We start from the raw sequence: 22,562 nt of genomic DNA, 5'->3' as shown, positions 1-22,562 counted from the left end.
AAGAATTCAAAATTTAATATATACATTATTTTCCTAATAAGACAGCAATCACAATGATGATAGCTATAATGTAAGATTTTGATTATTTACAAAGCAAACTTCGTTAATTAAGAGGTGTTGATCAGGCTAAAGATTAAAGGGCGATGTTAATATGAAGCAAATTGGTGTCAAAGTTTATGATTTAGGCTGACTTTTGATGCACAAGACCCATGACTAAATACATTAATTAATGATAATTTTCAGCACTTGTAAGATGCTGCTCCTATATAATAACACTATTGGGTAGGTATCTTTGAACAATTCCCTATCTGGGGTTGGAATATTTCAATTCAGATGCTTTATATTTCCTCTTTCTGACGCAGTTGCAGTTGCCAAGCTGATGCATCACTCATCAAGCCAATTTCAACCTCTGTAATTTCAGCAACTCAATTGAACCGATTTCTCTTTTCTCACTTCAATCTTTTCTTTGTTAGAAATTAAAGAGGCATAACTCCGTTCAAAGATAATTATTTAGTTTTTTTCCCTGGTCTTACACTAATTAGACACATCCACTCTATATCTAGCTTGTCAAATGCATGAGCTATCTTGAAATAAACTGATGTCAAATCCATAATTTATATAATCGATTGACGACTAGTTTACGATTAAGGATTAGTGCTTGTTGTTAAATATAATTAAATAATTTATATTAAAATTAGAAAAAAATATTACCTATGGTTTATGCGTTTTATTAATAGGAGCTTGAGTTTTTTTTTTACATTAAAGGGTTTGTATTATTATATCATTATCACTTAAGGACAAAATTGTTAAACGGTATTAATATATGTTGATATGGCAAATTTCTCTATACTCTTAAACTAGCGTGACAAGTGAACCCCACTTATTTAATTGTGTATATAAATATTAGTATATTCTATTTTTTCTCATTCTTTCTAACTTGGAATACTAGATGGATAATATAATTAAATACAACCAAATATGTGAGGTCTACTTATTACGCTAGCTTAAAGGTTTAGAGAGGCTTGTCACATTAGTATATTTTAATGTTGTTTAACAATTCTATTTTTTAATCGTTAACTGCATAATAGCACAAATCCTTTAAAAAAATGAAATATTCATGCTCCTATTAATAAAACGCCTAAATCATAGTTACTAAAGTGTTAAGGATTTGCATGCTAATCGACAAATTATAAAGTAAACTTGCTTGTAAGTTGAGCTAACTTTTAGTATTTTATTGCATTTGGTATTAGGTTAGGCTGATTTAGAGCTTCACTGTATGGCTTTATAAAAAAATTAATAAAAAATAAAAGAGAAGAACGTTCACGTATGGTTTTCATGAACATGACGAATTTATTTGTTCAAATATTTCTTATTCAAATATTATAATAATTAATTAGAAACAGTGTTACCATTTAGCTTAACCATCTTTCTTTCCCATCATAGTTCACTGTTTAATCACTTTCTTTGTTCAGGTCCAACAATGAATCGTCAACAATTGTCCAGTTTGAATTTGGTTGGAGTTTGATCTAACCATTATTTATTTATTTATTTCTCTCCACTTGATATCATGCAATACAGAAAAAGGGTTAGGAACCAAATGCCCTCCTTGCCTCCATCATTTCAAATTAGTGAACAGACAAATTGAAGACAAGGATAATTTTAATCATCATTATTACAGGATTCATAGGCTGGAAATCTTAATTCTAAGAGTAATTTGGTCAGGCTCTTGGCTATTTCTTTCAGATTTACAATTAGAAGAGCCCAACCAGCAGCCTAATAACTCATAAGCACAAGCTGGTTAGAACAGTCTCCAACAAGCAGGGTGTGGAAGAAAACTTCAACATATTTCCAAAGCTATTTCCCTGAATAAAATATAATTTATTGTATAACAATCTTAACCTGCTGCCCTATTCATTTCAAACAAAGAATCTTCCTATCTTGAAGGAGTGGACGGACTAGGACTATCATTCGAATCTAGAAAATGCTACCATGCATAACGGCTACCTGCTCCATCCAAAAAGCGATCGGTATGCCACCCTTTGGCCTGGAGTTCAGACAAGAACGAATCAACAGTGCTATTCATTGTCAAATAAGCATCTTGCAGGACAACATTGCTAGACTCATGGGAAGACTTCTCCATGCTTGCAGCATATGCAGCAACCAGCCATCCCCTCAATGCATCTTCACCTGAGGCATTTTGCTCTAGTACCATGTCAGTCCATTTATTCCCACGATTCAAAAGAAACTTCTCCTCTGGGAATATATCTTTTACTTCGTGAAGTTTTGTAGGCGTAAAAACTTCGTGCAAAGCCCGTCCCACTTTTACATTGCCAGCATCCTCTACAAGTCTTCCGGGAAATATGAGATCTTCATGGTATCTTAGATCAGCAGGACTTGATACCTTTCCTCTCTGATTGGATTGCAACTGTAGAAGTTAAAAATATGGAAATAAAAAGCACATACAAACATACCATTAAGATTTTAAACCAAACCTTCACAAAATCAGCTACAACCATTGCTGTCCTCTGAGGATTTAGTGTATTGACAGGGGCAGCTCGCATTTCTTCAACGACACTATAAACATGCACAATAGAAAGAATAGGGCCAACAACCATCTGCAAGAAAATATTTACAACTCGAAGATCAAAATTGCTTAGAATTCTAATCAAAATAGGACATCATACATCTTGTATGCAAAAGGGGGGAAAAGAGATTTTTTCCTTTTGCAGAAAACAAACAAATAATTGAGCAAATCTGATGGTCTACACTAATTAATCAAAATGAGTTTTAACCTCCATTACATTATGCCAATTGAAGAGAGTATGTAAGGCCAGACTAATGCTCTCTTAATAAACATGAGAAACCACAGAAATAACTTTCAAAATCAAGTACCTGATAACAGTATGTAATAATGGTAAATTTTTATACAACAAAAATTAGATTTTCTAGCTCCAATATTTAATTTGTTTTCATATTTAATGGTAAAATTAATTTTAAAAATTAAATTAAATAACTTATCTTGTAGATATATTGTCCCTTAGATATGCAAATATAACTTATTTTTTACTTTCTTGGGATCCTATCATTGCTTAACCTGCGAGACTCTTCCATTTTATCCATCATGTTTTGATCATGTTTTGATAATATGAATTGCATTCTCGTCTAAAACTTTGTTCTTTTGTATGATAGAACCTAGATACTTATTAATGAGGGAATTATTAAAATGGAAATCCCTTAATAAAATAATTAAAATTGATGCAGTGGGTACATTATATTAGTAATGAAGTTTTACACATCATATTATTATTATTATTATTATTATTATTATTATTATTATTATTATTATTATCTCAAAATGGAATAAGGAGGTGGGCAGTGGGGGTAATAATAATAAAGTTCATGCCTTCCCCTGCATTGATGAACAAATAGTAGATGCTAATTGAATTCCTGCTCCCATTCCAACAACATTGAAAAGTGTTGAAATGGCCTCCCCTTTAGCACATAGGTCACTAAGATTGCCTTCTTTAGCAAATGATGAATATATTGGTAGCCTTGTTGCTCTAGCTGCAACTACTGCCATCCCCTACAAAATTAAAAGGAACAAGTAAAATTAATGTGGAGAAATGGATAAAAACAAAGGAGTACAGAGACATTGGGTAGGGGAATGCACATTCTCAGTAACCATGGAAGGATTAATTGCAGATGAGAAGGAAAACAAGAACAAGAAACCTAACAAATTCCAAAAAATTCACCTTCAACATTTTACATAAAGTTGTCAATAACTAAACATAAGGGAGAAAGAACTTCTTATTAGAAACAGACCTTTGCAAAATTACCAAGGCCAGCCACCTCAAGGAAAAGATGAGGACATAAGGGAGAAAGAACTTCTAAGCCAGTTCCCAAATCATAGAGCACATCAGCTGAAATATGGACAGCTCCTTCTAGTTAGAAACCTTGTAAAAGTAATGCATGACTTGGGCCAACTCCAGCTCACACTCAAAATGTGAAATTGAGCATGAAAACGAGGGAAAAAATGAATATTCCAAAGATAAGAAAGAAACCCAGTATTCTCCAACGTTTTGGTTCTGAATCCATTCTAGCACCCAAATTGCTACATATTAGCTTTCCCATATGCTGCATCCCATCCCTCAATACCTGCTCCTCAACAAATGAACAAAAAGATCTCTAAGGAAATGCTATTAGGCTTAACATACGTTGATCATTTTCCCAATGGAAAACTTACCCAGCTTACAGCTGTTGATTGTGCAGGTGTAGGACGCAAGCCTGCAGCAAATAGCAGTGACTGCAAAGCAGTAAGAACATAGAGAAACAATCCCCATATTACAGTTGTCATTCCTTGTGGAATAAATTATTAAAAAAAAAAAACTACCAGCTCATAGAACCTCAGAAAAGGTAATTTTTGAACAAGTAAACAAGATAAAGATAGTGACATTCAGATGTGCAATTAAAGGAATAACTAACTAGTCTTGAGAACCATAAGTAACATAAAATGGAGTATGCCTGGAATGATTTAGAATAGTGTTCTGGTAATCAGCAGAAGCTTTAAAGAAATTGAAAGAAGACCTGAGTTGACAGCACAGACAATGCTGCACTGGAGAAGTGCTGCAGCGCCCTAAACTGTGTGTATCTAAGGTATCCCTCATTCACACTGCATTAGTAAAACACCAAAACTAAGTAAGGTAACATTCTCTGTCTAGCTTTTTGTCTTGCCAGGCTGCTGACAAGCTTGTGCTTCCAAATCAAATAACTCACCTGTATGGATATCCAGAGGGAAAAAATTTATTCACAAAGGATTCAACTATCCGAAGAAGTATTGATCTTGAATCATTAACTACCTTCATCTATTATCATCACAATTCCACCACAGGAGGGGACAGAAAGAAAGATACAGATTAGACATACAAACAGTTAAAGAACACAGGTTAAACTCAATGAAAAAAAAAGGAAATACTATTCAGTTTAAGTTTAGTACAAATTGAAATATGCTGTAATTATTTATTTCAATATTTACAAACGATTATTGTTTTGGGATCCCCATTTCATAAAAAGACAAAAGAACATTCTGAAAGCCATCACATTAACAATGCAAGATCACAAATTTGATGACCAAATATGGAAGACTAGCAACTGGCATCAAACTAAAGCTTATTTAAAGAGATAAATGAGATCTAGAGACCACATAATTTGTGCGGACTGCTAGCCAGGTAACTAAAACTCAAAGGAGAGAGAAACTGGGTAAAATGAATCTCTGCCTGAAGAAAAGCAATAGATGGGGCCATATTAATTACTTCCACAAATGCTTTATAGCAAATACATGAGCTATTCTTTTTTCTTTTTTTTTTTGAGAGAGAGAGAGAGAGCTATGCTATAAAGTAAATATTCTCTAATTAAAAAGATGATTCCTTTTCATTCCTCTATTTTGGGGTTCTGTGATCTCTTCCCAAAAGCAAATTCTTCCTTTGAGCATTCCCCATTTTCCCACTCAAACATTCACCACCAACTAGCCTAAAATACAACTAAGATAACCCAACATAAACCTCATTCTATTTAGTCATCTTTACCACTTCCTCATCACCTACACACGGTAAAAATTAATTCTGCTTGCAGTTAGAAGCAAATGTGAGCAATTAAACTTAGACTTCCAAAGCTGCGAGCTTTGCATTAATTATTGGCTTGTCCAAAAAAATAAGCCAACCCAATTTTCAATTAGTTCTCTTACCCACCGTTAAACCAAAAAACTGGAGTAATCAGCTAATTTTTTCGGTGCAACCATGATGCACGCCACATGTTCGCAAAATTGCATATGTGAAAAAAAGAAATAATTTAAACAATAACTCACAGAGAGTTGACCATCTGGCTCAAACTGGAAGTGGCGGGAGACAGAATCGGAGGCTTCCATCCAGTATACAGGCACTTGAGGTGGTGCATCAGGCTCCTTCTTCTGCATCTTAATGTTTTTCTAGTTGTAATAGAAAAGTAACGGGTTAAACAGAGAAAGGGAGCCAAAACATTAGAAAGAAAATGCTGGAATGGTACATAAGATATACAAACCAGTAAGTTCATGACTGCGAAATGGAACCTGCGGTGCTGGCGAGGGAAAGGAAGAGTAAAAGATCCTTCTGATTCAGAACTTCAAAGTGGGAGACAAAAACGACAGAATGGGGAGAGAAAACGACGTCATTTAAAACTGTTTATCTTCAGAGAGATAAAAATTTTGTAAAGAAAGATTTTTCATAATTTTAAAAAATTTTATAATATTTTTGTCGTTTGGTGGTTTTTTTTTTAAAAAAAAACTTTTCAATTCAATTGGATGAATTAAAAAATAAAAAATTTTAAATTAATAATAAATTAAATTTAATCATTCATTATTTATTTGAAATACCAAATTACCATCGCTTTATTTTATTTTTATTAAAAATTGATATTTTTTTATTTTTATATATTTCTTTTATTAATTCTAAATAATATTTTTTTAAATCATAATTTTTTATTCTATTATTTATATACTTTATAATTTTTTTCCATGTATTCCTTGTATTAGTTTAAGGTTACTTTATTTTTATATCAAATATTTTATAATTTATAATTATTTTAATTAGATGAAAATAAATAATAAAAATTATTAATTAATCAATAATTTAATATATAAAAATAATTAAATTAATAATTGTGAATGTAAATTAAAAAAAAATTGTATTTTTCTTTATAGCTTTATCTATGAAAAATAAGAGATTAATAATCCTAATCTATAATTATATAAAAAAAAAATTTCTTAGTATTCTTTCCCTATTTTAATATAAATTTATGTCAATTATCTTTTTTATGGAGGTAACTCATCTTTTTAAAAAAAATACACATTAATTAAATTTAAATTAAAATATAATTAAATAAATAATTAAACTTAAAAAAAAAATGTACGCACTCTATGGTGTCAATGCATTGCATACATATAGGATTTAGTCAAATATATGTTTGGATTTATTTTTTTTATTTTGTTAAACAGTAACTTTCTTCAAAATAATTAATCAATGATATCAACCGTCTTCAATTCAAATAAATTAATTTTCTTATTAAATAAATATAATTTTTATTTAATTAATTATTTTATATTTTAAATTTTTTTAATATAATTATTTCTCAATTTTTCATAATTTCTTAATTTATCATAATTAATATGATTGTTTTAATTATAAAAAGAAGAAAACTACCTAAAAAAGAGAAATCAAAGACAATCCTAAAAAAAAAAAAAGAATTAATTCCCAATAATTTTATTTAATCACTTGCAACTTTAATTAAATTAAAAATAAAAATCCTAATTCAACTCTAATTATGAATTTAAATAAGATAACTTAGAAAATAATAAATCTACTAATAATAAAATTTCTAATAAAAAAGTTCTTTAAATTTTCTAATTCTATAATAATTAAAATTTATAAATAAAATTCTAAATAAAATAGATAGGATTTTTTTTTTTTTGGAAAACGTACTAATGGGAACTTAAAATAGAGAAAAAAAATTTTGTTTGTTTCTTTTTCTTTTCAACGGTTTTATTGCGTCATTAATTTTTAATTTTTAATATTTTTAATATCATAAAAATTCTATTTGTTTCTTTTTGCAAAAATTTTATAGGTTAATTAATTTTTAATATTTTAATATCATAAATAATATAAAAGAATCCTATCTATTTTAAAATTAGGTTTAAATAATAATTTTTTAAACTCTAAAAAATTAGTAATTTAAATAATAAAAATTATAAATAATATAAAGTGTTAAGGATATTTAGATATATTATAGATTATAGATAGATATAGATTATAGATTAAATATATTATTAATTTTTTATTTTAGTTAATTACTTTTTATAAAATTTTAAATTTAATTGAAATTAATTATAAGTAAAATTAAGAATTTTAAATTTATATAAACTCTAAAATTAAATATTTTAGATTTATATAAATATTAAAATTAATTTAAATAATAAAATGTAATTATTTTTAATTTATAAAATGAAGACCATTTTTAGCAAAATTAATATTTTCTCTTCTCACATTTATAGATAATATAGATTATAACTCGAGTTATGTCATGATTGAGTTTGAGATTTAAATTTCAGGGTTCGATTGAACTGAGTTAAATATTAGAGTTCAAATTAACCGTTCACTAAAAATTTAAAATGCTTTTTTTTTATCTTATTTTTTTAATATTTCTCTAAAAATAAAATATTTGGACTCAATAAAATATATCAAATTAAATATTAAAAAAATTCCTAATAAAATTGTATTTTTTTATATTCAAGACATTTTACAAATCTTGACATTTTTTTGCCTTCTAGATAATATAACCTAAATAAAATATTCTTATAAATTTATATTATTTATAAAATATATTAAATAATATTTAGTATAAGTTAAATATTTAAAAAAATCCTAATGTAATTATTCTAATAATAAATTGAATTTATTAATTAATAGAAAATATTTTGCTAATGAAGAATATATTTTTTATTTTTTAAGGGCTTTTTCGTTGATTTTCTATTAATTTTTTAATTCACTTAAAAAATTTGTAAAAATAATTAAAACCTTCCGAAAAGTAAAACTGTTTCTGCCAGTTCTTATAGGAATAAGATTTGAAGGCAGACATCTTCTAATTAGAAACTACTTGCTTATAGCCAGAGCATATCCACTCTCACTCTTGCTTATAGCCAGAGCATATCCACTCTCACTCTCACTCTCACTCTCACTCTCTCTCAGTCTCTATATATATATATGTGCATAACTCCAAACCGTCATATTTGGAGATCCTTTATTATTATTTTAAAAAAAAAAAAAAAACCTTCCTCTGTCACATTCAATCTCTTTCGATCTTAGACTCACTGTGAACATGGATTCATCCAATTATGGAGGTACTGCATCAGATCACAAGAACCGGCTACTGCTTAACAAAGACTTCTTGGATAATAGCTCTTCGATTGCCACCGACGTTTATTACGATCAAGATCAAGAACAATATAATGGTCATCAAGAACATCATCCTGAAAAGGGTAATTTGGCTGTTGATTCTAGCCGCTTTGCACCTGCTATCATCAATCTCATGGACTATCTCCCTGCTAGAAGTTGGTCCAAAACGCGGAAGAGAACTTGCTGTTCTTGCTCTTCTTGGTTGTGTCATGTCGATCAAGAGATTCTTGAAACAATCCTGTTAGAACTGAAATCTATGGGTATTACCAAAAACAAGAACATATCAAAGATTTTGCCAAAGATAGTAAGCAACCAGGATAAGGGAAAGGTTGAAGAGAAGATGCAGCAGTGTTCAACAAATAATAACAAGACTAGCTTGGGGTATTCGGATTCGGATACCAATGACCAAGTTCCTACTGCCAGTGGCAAGAAGAGGTGTAATGAATTGGGATTGATTAAGAAGTACGTGAAGAAGAAACCGAAGAAGATGGATATCAAGTTAAAAAGCCTGTCAGAATTGGTTGATCGAAAGGGTTCTTATATTTGCAAGGAATGCAACGAGGTGTTTGATGATTACCATGCACTTGGTGGCCATACAGCAGCTCACAACAGGAACAAAATTCTAGAGAATGCACCATTGGGGGAATTAGGGACTGGAAGAGGAGGAAAGAGAAGAGATACAAGCTTGGCAGAACCAGCGGTTGATGATAGAGGAAACAAATATGTGTGCAATCTGTGCTCAAGGAGGTTTTCAACAGGGCAGGCGCTTGGAGGCCACAAAAGCTATCACCGGAAGATGGCCCGTGTTGAAGCTCAGAAGGGCTCTGGCGAAGTGACATCCTCTGTAGAAAATGTTTCTAAAATTGATTTGAATGCCCCCCCAAGACGAGATGTTTAGGGGTGTTTAATCCATTAAGACAGTGATAATGCAAATATTATTAGTTCAATTTTTGGGCTGATAAAGACATTGATTTTTCAAATTCAATTATGATATGAAAGTTGCAGCAGCATATAGTCTTTAGCCTGGTAATACATAATAAAGACATTGATTTGATTCACCAATCAAAACTAAAAACCACCATCACCACCACCACCACCCTCATAAAAGTCTAGCCCAACCATGATTTGATTCTGGGCTGTTGCCCCTAGGCCTTAAATTGGATTATTCGAGCCAGTTTTAACTTCAGTATGATCACATAGGTTTTTTCCCCCATAATATATTTGTGGATTTTCTTGATAACTTCTCAAGAATATTTACAAATAGAGCAGTTCCATATTAATCAGGCTGTGCAATTTTATCATATGAGCGCATTAGAAAAGAGTAGGCAAATTACAATGGAGACTTTTTCATTAAAAATTGAAAAAGAAAACAATTTTCTTAAAACAAGCAAGAGTAACTGATCATTCCTCATGTAGCATCGTCGCATTAACAATCTTAACATAAAAGCCCTATTTGCATCAACAATGCAGAAAAGAATAATAGATATTGCCAAGGAGTAATTTCAGAGTGTCAAATCAGGATCATCATCATAGTCAAAATCTGGATCAGCTGAAGGCCTGATTCTCTTAGCTTCTCTTGGTCCACATCTTCCCTTCTTTGGTTTTCCTCTGACAATAAATCAGACAAACATATATATGTTCTATATTCTAAATGCGTCATTAGCAACATTAATCTTGGTCTTTCAAACCAAGCCTATAACCTGAATATATTACTTTGTGATACTTACTGCCCATTTGCGTATATTCCTCCTCCCTTTGGACGACCTACACCATAATCTGATCTACCATCTACAATAAGCACAAAAGCAAGTAAACAATAAAAACACCTATGGAAAGGAAAATTGCCAATACATCCACATTCATGGACTCACCATCTCGTCCAGCTGCTTGCTCTTCAGCCTGACAATGGGAAAAGAAGAGTGCAAGTGAATTTTGAATAGCATATTAGACAACTTCCTAGTGGAAAATTTTGGGAAGAAAAGAAGCATATTAGAAAGTTTCTCCATTCCCTTTTATAATATATAGATGCTAGCGGCCTAGCATAAAACCAATTTTCAATTTCCAAGGCACCCTCAACCACATTGTCCAACAAATTTTGAGATGACAGAAGCACAGAGGAGATCAAATACAGAAAATCATGCAGAGTTAATGACGTACAACACACAATATATTTTTGCTCCTCTCTATTATCTACTTAGATCATTCTGCTGTCCAAGTTGATCAAATAGAAACTTTGTTTCATCAGGCACCTCATCCTTCTGAAATTCCTATAAAATTTTGTCCGTATGTTGTAAAGGCTTGAATTCCCTTTACTGCCAGGCAAAGTACAAATTTCATCATTTTCTCTTTTTATACATCTTGATTAATGGAGTTTAAACAACAATGAGTATGAGAGTACATCGAATGTTTCCATTTAAACGACCATGGCTTCTGTGTTAATGAACCATGTAGCCCACAAGCCAGAAAATACTAAGCTGCATGTATTCAAGGATATGCAATAACAGGGTTACAACAACAAGAGACCTTGATCTATGCACCAGAAATTGAGTAATAATGAGACTATGTTGCGTAGCAAGGTTCCAAATGTCTCCAAAATCCAGAATTAAAGGAGAAGGAAATGGAAGAGGAACAAGGGAAAGAAGCAGAGTAGGGAAGAAGAAGAAGAGAAGAGGGAGAGAGAGAAGAAAAAGAGAGAAAAGGAGAGAATTAGCGAGAGTGGGAGAGAGAGTAATTGTTATTGTTGTTTTTTTTTTTTTAAGTTCTTGATTGATTGAAATCAGTTACAATGCTATTCCTATTTAAACAATATATTCTCCTATATATTCTCACAAATCTTATTCTCCTTATTACTCATAATATTCCCCACTTCTTGAGATCATTCTTGTCCTCAAGAACAAAAACAAAAACAATTTGGCCAGCTCTAATGTGAATGTAATTGCTAAGATTACTCCGCCCCAACTTCTTCTGCAAGATGTAAATCTCACAAATGATAATAAATCATTAAGAGACTGAAACCTCTCTTGAAAAATGACGTCAAGAGTTGAATTTGCCAGTAACTCATCCACCATCTCCCACCTAAACAACTCCTTAGCTCCCTTGCACTTCATCAAAATTGCATCAAGAACTCTTTCTTCTAATGTTACTGTTAGATCTTCATGATGAATGATACTGCTAAAAGTTGTCTTATCTGACAAGATGTAGTCAAGTCCTTTTTTTTCTTCTCTTATCTTAGTCATAAAAAGTTCAAATACTCTCAGATAACCATTTGTGCCCATTAAAGTTTGGAAGAAGATGACTTTTCGAGGATATTTAATGTCACTCGCTAATATAATCCCCATCTACTGAAAGGAGTAACTAAATACTTGGTAAAAAATACCAGGCCCATGTCTTAGAATTTTATCACCAGAATTTATATATCAATGTCACAATTCGCTTTATCTATTATTGGGAACGACACAGACCACTCCTCTGAGGAAAAGATGAAAACAAGAAAACAAAATCAAGGAAGCCAAAAAAAAAAAAAAATTGGAACTGTTACCAGTACCAATACAACATTTAAGATGCAGAGTACATACTGCTGGTGAGGTGACTGAAGATAAAGAAAAGAGCCTATCTTCAGGCTGGAACTTCCTAGACCGCTTCAGGCTGCAACAAGAAGTTTTGAAGAAACTCAGGTTAACTATATAGAATACACCATGATCAAACTGAATCCAACCTGAGAAATATGTTTATATTTTTACGCCATCAAATACATAACATCAAACATCATGCTATTTGACCTAATGTATAGCTGGAATTAGTTATTTCTAACAAATATGCTATCAACCTTATAATTCATTTAACATCTATGGTCCACCAGCCGAGAAGTGGTTTGCATGTAAAAGCTTTTGTATTTGCAAATGTGACCAAGGTGTTTTCCTTTCAAGAAACAGGTGTACTGAATAATCTATATATAAGGAAGAAAAAAAAAATCACAAATTTGACAGATGAATGATTCATAATCCCCTCCCCAAGCCAAAATACAAATAATTCAACTATTAATGAACTTGTACATAGGAACTCTATTATTGGGTCTATCTGAAATCTGAATCTTTGTTTTCCCTAAAACTAAGACAGATCAAAACCTGAATGAGCTTATTTAATTATGTGGCAGTAATAATGGTTCTAACTTTTTTTTTTTTTGACATATTCCTGTAATGAAATGCAAACAAACATGCAATAAGTTGATTTAATTATCAAACTAAGATCTTCAACCTCAGATGGGTGCTCTCTGCAGGGGAAGAAAACCTCTATTATGCTAAAATTTTGTAATGCAGAATATCATTGTGTGAAAACATAAAAAACGGTAGAATAAATGCTTTATAGAAACAGGCTTTCTAGGTCTGAATCTCTCCACATAAGAAGACTACACAGTTGAAGTATTATCACCACTACCCTATTCACAACAAGCAATGCAGAACATGGAGGGATTTTAGTGCAAAGAAGATATTTGCTAAGCATCGATCGATAAAGTACTGAACAATGTAACTTTCCACAAATCAACAATTTTCTTTTCTAGATGAAATTCTTAGCATAAATTCTTTCTTCAATATACTAATAAATGGAAAAAAAGGGGAGTCAGATTGTAATTTAACAAATAGAGACCAACAATAAACAACAATTCCCATCAGAGAGGGTAAACAAAGGAAATATTTAAATAGCCTTTCCATACAGTGCAGTGTTCTTAGATGAAGATAGGAACCCTTCGAAACCTTTCAATACATTGCCACACTGGCTTGGATCCTGTAAATAATTTGTCTCCATATCATAGACCTGGAATTAGGAAAAAAAATTAGCCACTTGTGGAGCAAGGGAGAGAATGGAGGTGGGAGGGAGTATGCTGTCTGGCAACAAATACACAAAAAAGAAGTAGAATAATTACTTTAGAGATTAAATTATTTTAATCCCAAATACATTCAGTCAATAGGAAGAATCATTCATCGTCTACTAAACAGATGAGAGCAAAATTATAAGCCCTCTGTCCCTTGTGATTCCTTATTGGCACAAACACCTAATTTTAAAGAAAGATACACTAATGTTCCAATCAATTAGCAATAATTCCATGATAAAAACAAGCAATATAATAAGGCACACAATCCGTTTCTTCTTGAATGTTGAGCATATGCAACCTCATCCTCAGGTATCCTAAATAGCAAAGGTAACACTTTAATTCTTAGCTACATTTCTGAGGTCAAACTACATTCCACATTGATAGCTCAAGTTTAAAAGGAAAAACCCAAATATATTTTCAGCATCATTTTCTAATTACTGCATAAAGAAAAAAAAATTTAGCCAAAGGTGACCCAACACCTAAGTATATAATCTAGTTCACAGTAACCAATTAAAAACATTAAAACCCAGAAACGTAATCGAAACCCATAAACACATTGAAAATTAAAAAGAAAATAGCATACAATGGGAAACGCCTATGTAGATAATTAAAAAAAAAGGGAAATAAAGTAAAATAACCTGTTTTTCAATGTTTCGGAGCTCCTCGTGAAGCTTGGCTCTCTTGCTAAGAAGAGAAGCGAGCACTGCAGAGGGATTTGAAGAGCCTCGTTGCCCTATTATTAGTGAAAAAAAAAAAAAAAAAAAGGAGATGGAGAATTTGAAGAGAAAGAAGAAATCGGAAAGTGGATTCAAAAAGCGGTTGTTCAATGGTTACCTTCATGATCCATTTTTTCGCGGGAAAATTTTGAAGAAGCAGTAGAGATGGAAGAGCTATAACAGTTGTTATTAGAACCCTAAAATTCCAAAATAGAATTAGACAGAAACCATCTGTCGATTTTCTTCCCGATTGAACCAATCAGCATTAATCCCTCGCTAATCCCTCCTCTCACTCTCATTGTCTCAAACTCTCAAGTTCCAAATCTTAATAGTCGGGAAAATATTTGCACGGTAGAGCACAATTAGTCTCACTTAAGAGAAACCAACCACGTTCTGCCACCTAATCAAACGTAACCCGGCCCGAAAATCCGAATATATTCGACCCATTGTTCTGTTTGATAAACGGGCCCCGAAAAAAGAAGGACTGGGCTTTAATAGAAAATAATTAAAAACATACCCTGATTCTATCAACCATGTGTCTTTTCATTCATTTTTAACTAATTATTAAACAATTAAAAATATTTAGTATAAGTAATTTAGTATTTTTATCTCTTAAATAAATTTAAGTATTTAATATTTATGAATAGAAAAAATATTTATTGAGAATATTTTAGTTTTTAGTGGATTGATTAATTAAATTGAAGTTATCTGTGAAATATTTTAAAAAAAAATTTAAATATATATTATAATTTAAAAAATACTTCCATTGAAAATAAATTTTATAAAAGAATTGTTTTCAAAAAATTATTTAAAGAAAAATTTTTCATGAAATTGTTTAGAGAAATTTTCAAGAATTTCCCTTAAAAAAACATTTTTTAATAATAAAATTTGTTTTAAAAAAATACAAAAAAGCTTTTATTATTTGTGGTAATAAATTTAATTAGTTTTATTATTAAATAAGAGTGATTTAAGATGAAATTACTAATTGAGTCTTAATTGGATACGCGGCGAGCAGGTAACGATGATGCACGTGTTTCTTAAAAAAAAAAAACGGGTGATGCACGTGAAGTGGAACCCACAGATGCACGTGTCCACAGTGAGGGTAGTGGGTAGGTGGGTGGTGGGGTCAATGGTTAGATTAGATTCTGTGATGGTCAACAAATTAGAAAAGAAAAATTATAGGATGCGTTAATACAACGCACCGCCCTTCCAACTTTCTTTTCCGCCTTCATGGTGTGGACCCCACCTTTCCTTTTTTTCTAATCTAATTTTTTTTTTCTTTTAATATAAACTCCAAATATTATAAATTTAAAAAAAAAACTTATTTAAAAAATTTATATTTTACTTTTGAGAAATTATTAAAATATATTTCATGTGTATATTAATAATATAATCAAACTTAATTTAAATTATACTATAATTCATATCGTGTCATATCTTATTTTTTTCATATTAATTTAAATAAATTTATTTCTTTTATATTAGATATTTAATTTATATTTTTATATAAAATCAAAATTTAATATTGAGCCATCGGCAATGTGTTTATACGAGAGCATGTTATTTTACATTAATTTAAAATAAAATATTTAAAATATATAAAAAAAACTTTACAAATTTCCTATATTTTCTCTGCATGTCTCTTTCCTTGTTCTCATTTTCTCACCACCCAAGAGAAAAGAGTGAAGGAAAATAAAAGGGATATCGAATTTGCTTTGTAGCATTTGTTTTTTCTTTGGAAGTATCCTACTTTCAGCTGCTTCAAATTTTATTATATTATTTCCCCTTTTTCTATTATTATTTGCCCCCTCCCTTTTGCCTTTCGGTCCAAAAACTGTCTTCTTTATCAACTGCTGATAAATTGAAGTTGCTTCTCTTCATTCCTCACTGTTTGTTTCTGAGCCTTGTTCTTTCTTAGCTGCCATGTCATTCAGGGGACTAAGCCGGGTATCTTCTTTTTTTTTTTTTCCCCTATATCGTTCTCTATGTGTGCTGTTTGATTGTAGTTTCTTTTTTTAGCTTGTTTTCTGCTGAAAAATTCTGGTTTTTGTTGAACTGGATTTGTATTTTTTGATGGGTAGTTTTAAGTTCCTCTGCTGATCCCTTTTGGAGTAGTTTTGCATGCAAATCTAGATCACCTGTTTTAATGTTAATTTAAGATCAGAAAGGTACAGGAAAACGATTGGGTTTTCTTCTACTGAAATCACTTTTATAATTCTTTGATGATCTTGGGTGTTAAATAATGGCAATCCAAGAGATTTTTATATCAGCCAAACTAACCAGGCTTAAAATTTTAATTCCCCAAGCAAATTTCTCATTCATTTGGGTTTTCTTAAGGAGTACAATTTTAATATTTCGAATGGTCTAGAATGGAAAAAATTGGTTTTGCATGCAAACCCTTTGATGATTGTATTTCGAAAGGCAAGAAATTCTCAGTAAAATTCTCTATATTGGAATATGTATATATAGATATTATAGTGGGTTCACTTCTATATAATTTTTTGATTTGATTTGAATTTCCAGCCCAATGCAACGTCAGGGATGGGCGTTGCTGATCACAGCATAAACACATTCTTGGAACTGAAGAGGAAGAAGGTCCACCGATATGTGGTGTTTAAAATTGATGAGAAGAAGAAAGAGGTTGTGGTTGAGAAAACTGGTGGCCCTGCTGAGAGCTATGAGGATTTCACTGCTTCTTTGCCAGAGAATGATTGCCGATATGCTGTATATGACTTTGATTTTGTGACTTCTGAGAATTGTCAGAAGAGCAAGATCTTCTTCATTGCATGGTTTGATTTTGCTTTTGTTTTCCTGAACTTTGCAATTTGATTGATTGGTTTCATCACTTTTCTTGATTGATGGTAGATGTTTGCATCTTCATTTTGAATCTATTTTGTAACCAGCATAATCAGGTCATACATGAATGCCTCTGCAGGCATGTTTGTGCATATCTCTCAAAATGTCTCTGCATGTTCTTTTGGTGATTCATTTTGCAATCGACATAATCAGGTTGGACTTGTTGTTTCAGTAATAGAGGATGGATTTTTGGTTTGCCAGGTGGTTTGAGCTGATGTTCATCTCATGTTTTTGGAGTTTCTTGCTATGTTGTGTTGTAGTTGTAGTTCAGTCACTGTAAGCTTTAAGACCTTCATAGCATATGTACAATGTTGTTCACTCAGCTGAGTGTTTGGAGTTTCTTTCATTGCATCTATCCTCTGCCTAGATAATCACCTAGAAGGAAAGAAAAGAATGTTTGGAATTTTACTTCAATTGGTGTATGCTAATTATGTTGATGAAATGTATATGCAATGGCAAATAAGCACTTATTTCAACAATTTTATGGTCCTTGTTTCTGTAATTATCTATATGCACATATGCAAACCATAAGTTGTCTCTTGACCCCTAGTTGCTAGCATTTCTCATCAGGATCTTACTCTCAGCTACTCTTTCCATGACATTTATCAGGTCTCCTTCAACATCTCGAATCCGAGCCAAGATGCTCTATGCCACATCTAAAGACAGGTTCAGAAGGGAGCTGGATGGTATCCACTATGAGATTCAGGCAACTGACTCTACAGAGATGGATCTTGAAGTGCTCAGAGACCGTGCAAATTGAGCTTCCTCTGCAATTCAGAGGTTTCCACCTCAGGGGAGACAAATCCGCCATTGTTTTTCCAACTTCTGAATTATGCCTCTTCTATTAAGCTACTTGCAGAATCCTTTTCCAAACAAGATAAACAACATATTCCCTAAATAACTAGCACTGGAAGAGGCTGATAAGAAGCTCCCGTACTCTTTGCTGCTGATCAGATAAGAGAAGTTTGTTGTTGGTTACTTGGAAGTTTAAATATGTTATCATAACAATTTGCAGTAGAGACTCTTTTCTTTTTCTTCCTCCGCTTTTCCTTATCTGTGTTCTTTGTGTTGCACAGAGGAAAAAAATTGGACAGTTGAAATGTTGAAAATCATGGAAGCCAATATAAGCCTAAGTAATCTCCTAGTGTAGTTCTAAAATGCTATATTAAACCTTATTTAAAAAAATGCATTAAAGATAAAACTGGGTGAAAAAGAGAAAATAAAGAATTTGATGGCTATCTGATGCTTTGTCCATGGGTTGCTGCAACAGATGAGAAAACATCAAATTATGCAAGTTCTATTTACAAAATCTTGCTAACATAGTCAAAACTATCCTTTCCTCTGGAATTTCCAGCCGCTCTTACTGCTGTTCTTGTTCAAGTTCATGCTCATGCTCATTCTCACCAGACATCTGCTCCAGTGATTTCCCCTTAGATTCTGGCACCAGGAAAGTGAAAAGCATGCCTAAGAAGTTGATCACACCTAACGCAAGAAGTGAATTCCTTACCCCAATGCCTGCAGGGTACCCTGCATCAGCCTTGCTTTTGTCCTGGTTCTGAGCCAAATATAAGAAGCCAAAAGCACCCACTATTGCCCCAAGCTTCCCAGATGCTGCTGATATGCCATGGCAAGTAGACCTTAACCTTGCAGGGAAAATCTCAGCTGGCACGACAAATGTGGTGGCATTAGGCCCAAAATTTGAGAAGAAGAAAGTTAATGAGTACATAACAACAAATCCAATTCGGTTGTCCTTGTGAGTCCAATGGTTATAAGGAATGGCCAGGGCAAACATAAACACTGTCATGAAGAAGAATCCCATCAGTTGAATGGCAAATCTTCCCATTTTGTCAATTAAGGCTACTGTGAACCAGTAGCCTGGGACAGTGCTGCATAAAGCAATTAGTGTTTGTGCTCTTGCAATTTTATAAACCTCCTCAATGGCATTCATAGTCTTGGCTGATGAAATCCATCCAATGGCGCTGAAAATATCCTTCTGGAACAGATTTTGGCTGTAAAATGCAATGTCAAGTAAGAACCATGTCGTTGTTGTTCCTAGCAAGTGAAGTCCATGAAGACGAACAAATTCTTTCGAAAACAAACCAAAAGAATTGGCTGTCTCCTGATTCAACTTCTCAATCTTCTGAGGTTCTGCCTCAATATCAACCTGCAGAACCTTGGACATATCAGCTGCAGCCTGCTTGGCATCCTTGGCAACAAGAGCAGTGTAACGAGCAGTTTCAGGCATCTTCATACGCCAGTAGTATGTAAGTGCTGCTGGTAATGCTCCAAACATCAGAATAATTCGCCAAACATAATCTGCTTGGGGAACAGTTGAGCCAATTGGATCAACTTGATAAGCGGGAGCCTTGAACTTGGCCTTAAATACAGAGGATACAATTATAGCAAATATGCCTCCTCCTAAAATTCCAAACCCTTGCATTGCAAATACTGCTGCAATGAAGGCACCACGAGTCTTTTTATTAGCATATTCAGACATGATAGTGGCAGAAAGTGGGTAGTCACCGCCAATACCAAACCCAAGCCAGAATCTGAAGAAGCAAAGTGTTACCATAACCCCTTTTGGGTCCTTTCCAAAGGAAAGGCCTGAGCAAACGGAACATAACACCATGAGTATAAGGGTTATCCCATAGACCTTTTTCCGACCCATCTTGTCACCAAGCCAACCAAAGAAGAGTTGGCCTGATAAAGTTCCACAGAATGCCACACCATTAACAGCCGCTGATACATTGGGAGGCAAAGTTCCAGGATTCTTTGCACCATCAACATGGTAATATATTCTGCCAAGCAATTTTGTGACAAGGGATATGCAAAAGAGATCATATGAATCAGTGAAGAAACCCATCCCAGCAATAATGATTGCAGTGAAATGATACCATTGTGTTTTTGCCACATCAAGTGCATTAAGCACCTGCAATTGTTCCTTGGCCATATCTAGTAATGCCCACTAACGAAAACGCTATGGATCTTTAGATTGTATATCTTCAAATGCAAGAACTGAACAAAAAGATATATCAAGATTCAAGAACACAGAGTCTTATTGAACCATTCCAAACAGGCATGAACAGAACAACAAATCAAAAGCTAATAACAAGAACTGAGCTGAAGTGTGGCTGCGCTTCAGATTGTGAAAGGAGAGAGATTGAGCGAGATCAATGGTGAGTGATCAGCTGAAGGTGGGCTTTGTTAATTTTATACTGATGAATGAAAACTCTCCCTCATAAATCAGAATATGTGACCCGTATATTCGTAGACTTCCCTCATTCTTGTTGTCATAACCGATTCTTTCTCTTCAGCAAACCCAAATCTTTATTGTATCTTAACCAACCTTAAATTTCTAATGGTACCTTCTGCGGCATAATCCCATTCATTATTATTTATCTCAATCTCTAATAGTTTTAGAGTAATATTAAAACTAATTAAGAAAAATTCTAAGGCGTGCCTCTTAAATTAATATTTATAAAATATACAATTTAATTTTTGATATTTAAATTAACTTTAATATATAATATTTTTACTATTTTGAGATTGTTTGGGTTTAATATTAGTTCTTATAGAGTTAGAACAATACAATTGCACTTAAACTCTAACATGTTGTATATATATATGACCTATTTGATTTGAATATACTACGATTTGAATTAATTATCTTGATACTATTAAAATATATTTTATAATTATTTATCGTTGATATATATATATATATATATATATATATATATATATAGGAAGGGGAATATTGAGTTTGATAAAAATATCCTTTAATATTTTTATTATTTAAAATTATATTTTTTTTATTTTTTAAATTAATTTTAAAATAAACCTTTTTTATCGAAAAATTAATTCTTTTTGAATTTCAAGTTATATTTTGAATAATCATTTATTATATTATTAAACAAAAATAATGTAACACCCCAAAATTTTAAATTTTATGAGCATTTTTGGTATTTTAATTTTATTTAAATTTTAGGAATTTTTTTGAGATTTTTCGGATTTTAAAAATCGGGTTCGATTTTCCGAAAATATAAACTTTGATGATTTTTAAAAATTAATTTAAAGACCACGTGGCAAAACTAAAAATATATTTGGAGTCTACGTATTTTTCTGAGTTTTCTGAAATTTTTTCGTAATTTTTGGACCTCGTTTTCGGTCCCGAGGCAGAGTAAAAATTCAAAATTTTGTATCTTGAATCGGACCGGCCGAATCGAACCAGACCGGATTGGATCGATCGAATCGGACCGGCTCCCTTCCCTTTTTCTTCCTCCCGCGCGCGTCGACCTCTCTTCCTTCTCTCTCTCTTTTCTCTCCTCCGCCCGCCGCCAGGCCACCTCCTCGCCACCCACCCACCGGCGCCGCCACCCAGCCTCCCCAGCCAGCCGGCCGCCACCCCAAACTGCCGGAATACGCGCGTGAAATCCCTCCCTCGCGCGCGCAGCGTTTCGACTTCTTCGGCCAAAATCCGGTCGATCCGGCCACCAATCGGACCGGGTCTTATGTCTAAAATCATCTACTCGACGAGAGCTTTCCATAGACACCAAGAACACCGAAATCCATCGAGCGGTTTGTCCGATTTTTGCTCGGGAAGATTTTAGCCCATTTCGACTTTTGGGCTAGATTTCTCGAAAACCGTGAATCCCACGAGAAAACCGAGGGTACCAGCACGCTCCACTCGTCAAGAGCTTCGCGGCGACATAAATTTCGAATTTTTCCGACACCGTTTTTCAGTGGGTCCCACGGAACTTCGCAGTATTTTTCCGAGCATTTAATGAGCTTAGAAAATTTTGAAAAATTTATGTACTAACCCCCGTGTTATGGGCTTCGTGTAGGTATCCTCAACTTGCGGAAATTCGGCGATTGATCGGATGCGTGAATTTCCAAATGCATGCACTGCTACGGAAAAGTCTCCGAATTGGACCGAGGTTTTGGCTAGCCCCCCATTGTCAGACGTCCCGAGTGCGTCCCCGAAGTCAGAATTGGCAAAGGTAAACCCGAACCTTACTTTTTCTTAATTTTCTAGTGCTTAAATAGGATTAAAAATCCATAAAATATTCGTGGTAGCTTAGAAAATTATGATTCTTTTTGCAATAGCTTAGTAATGTTGCTAAGGACCGCGGGGCAAAGTTT

General features: G+C 32.8%; 5 protein-coding genes across 6 annotated transcripts; 2 read left to right on the top strand and 3 right to left on the bottom strand.

The window, feature by feature from the left end:
- Positions 1 to 1,573: 1,573 nt before the first annotated feature.
- LOC110635326 (protein root UVB sensitive 2, chloroplastic) lies at positions 1,574 to 6,222 on the bottom strand. The gene is made up of 10 exons (XM_021784614.2): positions 6,073 to 6,222; positions 5,861 to 5,980; positions 4,774 to 4,862; positions 4,585 to 4,669; positions 4,244 to 4,303; positions 4,062 to 4,155; positions 3,823 to 3,920; positions 3,404 to 3,583; positions 2,493 to 2,615; positions 1,574 to 2,410 (listed from the first exon to the last, which is right to left on the bottom strand). Exons 1-10 carry the CDS (start codon positions 6,082 to 6,084, stop codon positions 1,985 to 1,987), a joined length of 1,287 nt encoding a protein of 428 aa, XP_021640306.2. The 5' UTR covers positions 6,085 to 6,222; the 3' UTR covers positions 1,574 to 1,984.
- A 2,679-nt stretch (positions 6,223 to 8,901) lies between these two features.
- Positions 8,902 to 9,876, top strand: LOC110635320 (zinc finger protein ZAT9). The gene has a single exon (XM_058128517.1). The coding sequence runs from the start codon at positions 8,902 to 8,904 to the stop codon at positions 9,874 to 9,876; it is 975 nt and encodes a 324-aa protein (XP_057984500.1).
- Positions 9,877 to 10,300: 424 nt separating this feature from the next.
- On the bottom strand, positions 10,301 to 14,898 carry LOC110635325 (uncharacterized). 2 transcript variants are annotated; one of them, XM_021784613.2, is made up of 7 exons: positions 14,683 to 14,898; positions 14,487 to 14,581; positions 13,690 to 13,790; positions 12,554 to 12,623; positions 10,850 to 10,930; positions 10,706 to 10,766; positions 10,301 to 10,586 (listed from the first exon to the last, which is right to left on the bottom strand). In XM_021784613.2, exons 1-6 carry the CDS (start codon positions 14,693 to 14,695, stop codon positions 10,743 to 10,745), a joined length of 384 nt encoding a protein of 127 aa, XP_021640305.1. In that variant the 5' UTR covers positions 14,696 to 14,898; the 3' UTR covers positions 10,301 to 10,586; positions 10,706 to 10,742. The 2 variants fall into 2 exon arrangements, with proteins under 2 accessions (XP_021640305.1, XP_021640304.2); XM_021784612.2 differs by having other exon boundaries at positions 10,850 to 10,877; positions 14,683 to 14,896.
- Positions 14,899 to 16,220: 1,322 nt separating this feature from the next.
- LOC110635323 (actin-depolymerizing factor) lies at positions 16,221 to 18,569 on the top strand. Its single transcript, XM_021784611.2, has 3 exons — positions 16,221 to 16,511; positions 17,088 to 17,353; positions 18,030 to 18,569. Exons 1-3 carry the CDS (start codon positions 16,488 to 16,490, stop codon positions 18,178 to 18,180), a joined length of 441 nt encoding a protein of 146 aa, XP_021640303.1. The 5' UTR covers positions 16,221 to 16,487; the 3' UTR covers positions 18,181 to 18,569.
- Positions 18,570 to 18,780: 211 nt separating this feature from the next.
- On the bottom strand, positions 18,781 to 20,634 carry LOC110635321 (inorganic phosphate transporter 1-4-like). Its single transcript, XM_021784605.2, has one exon. It carries the CDS (start codon positions 20,368 to 20,370, stop codon positions 18,781 to 18,783), a length of 1,590 nt encoding a protein of 529 aa, XP_021640297.2. The 5' UTR covers positions 20,371 to 20,634.
- Between the last annotated feature and the right edge of the window lie 1,928 nt (positions 20,635 to 22,562).

Source organism: Hevea brasiliensis, chromosome 10 (genome assembly GCF_030052815.1).
Source record: "Hevea brasiliensis isolate MT/VB/25A 57/8 chromosome 10, ASM3005281v1, whole genome shotgun sequence".
Classification (NCBI taxonomy): domain Eukaryota; kingdom Viridiplantae; phylum Streptophyta; class Magnoliopsida; order Malpighiales; family Euphorbiaceae; genus Hevea; species Hevea brasiliensis.
Note: the sequence above shows the minus strand (reverse complement) of the source record. Positions and strands in the feature narration are given on the sequence as shown.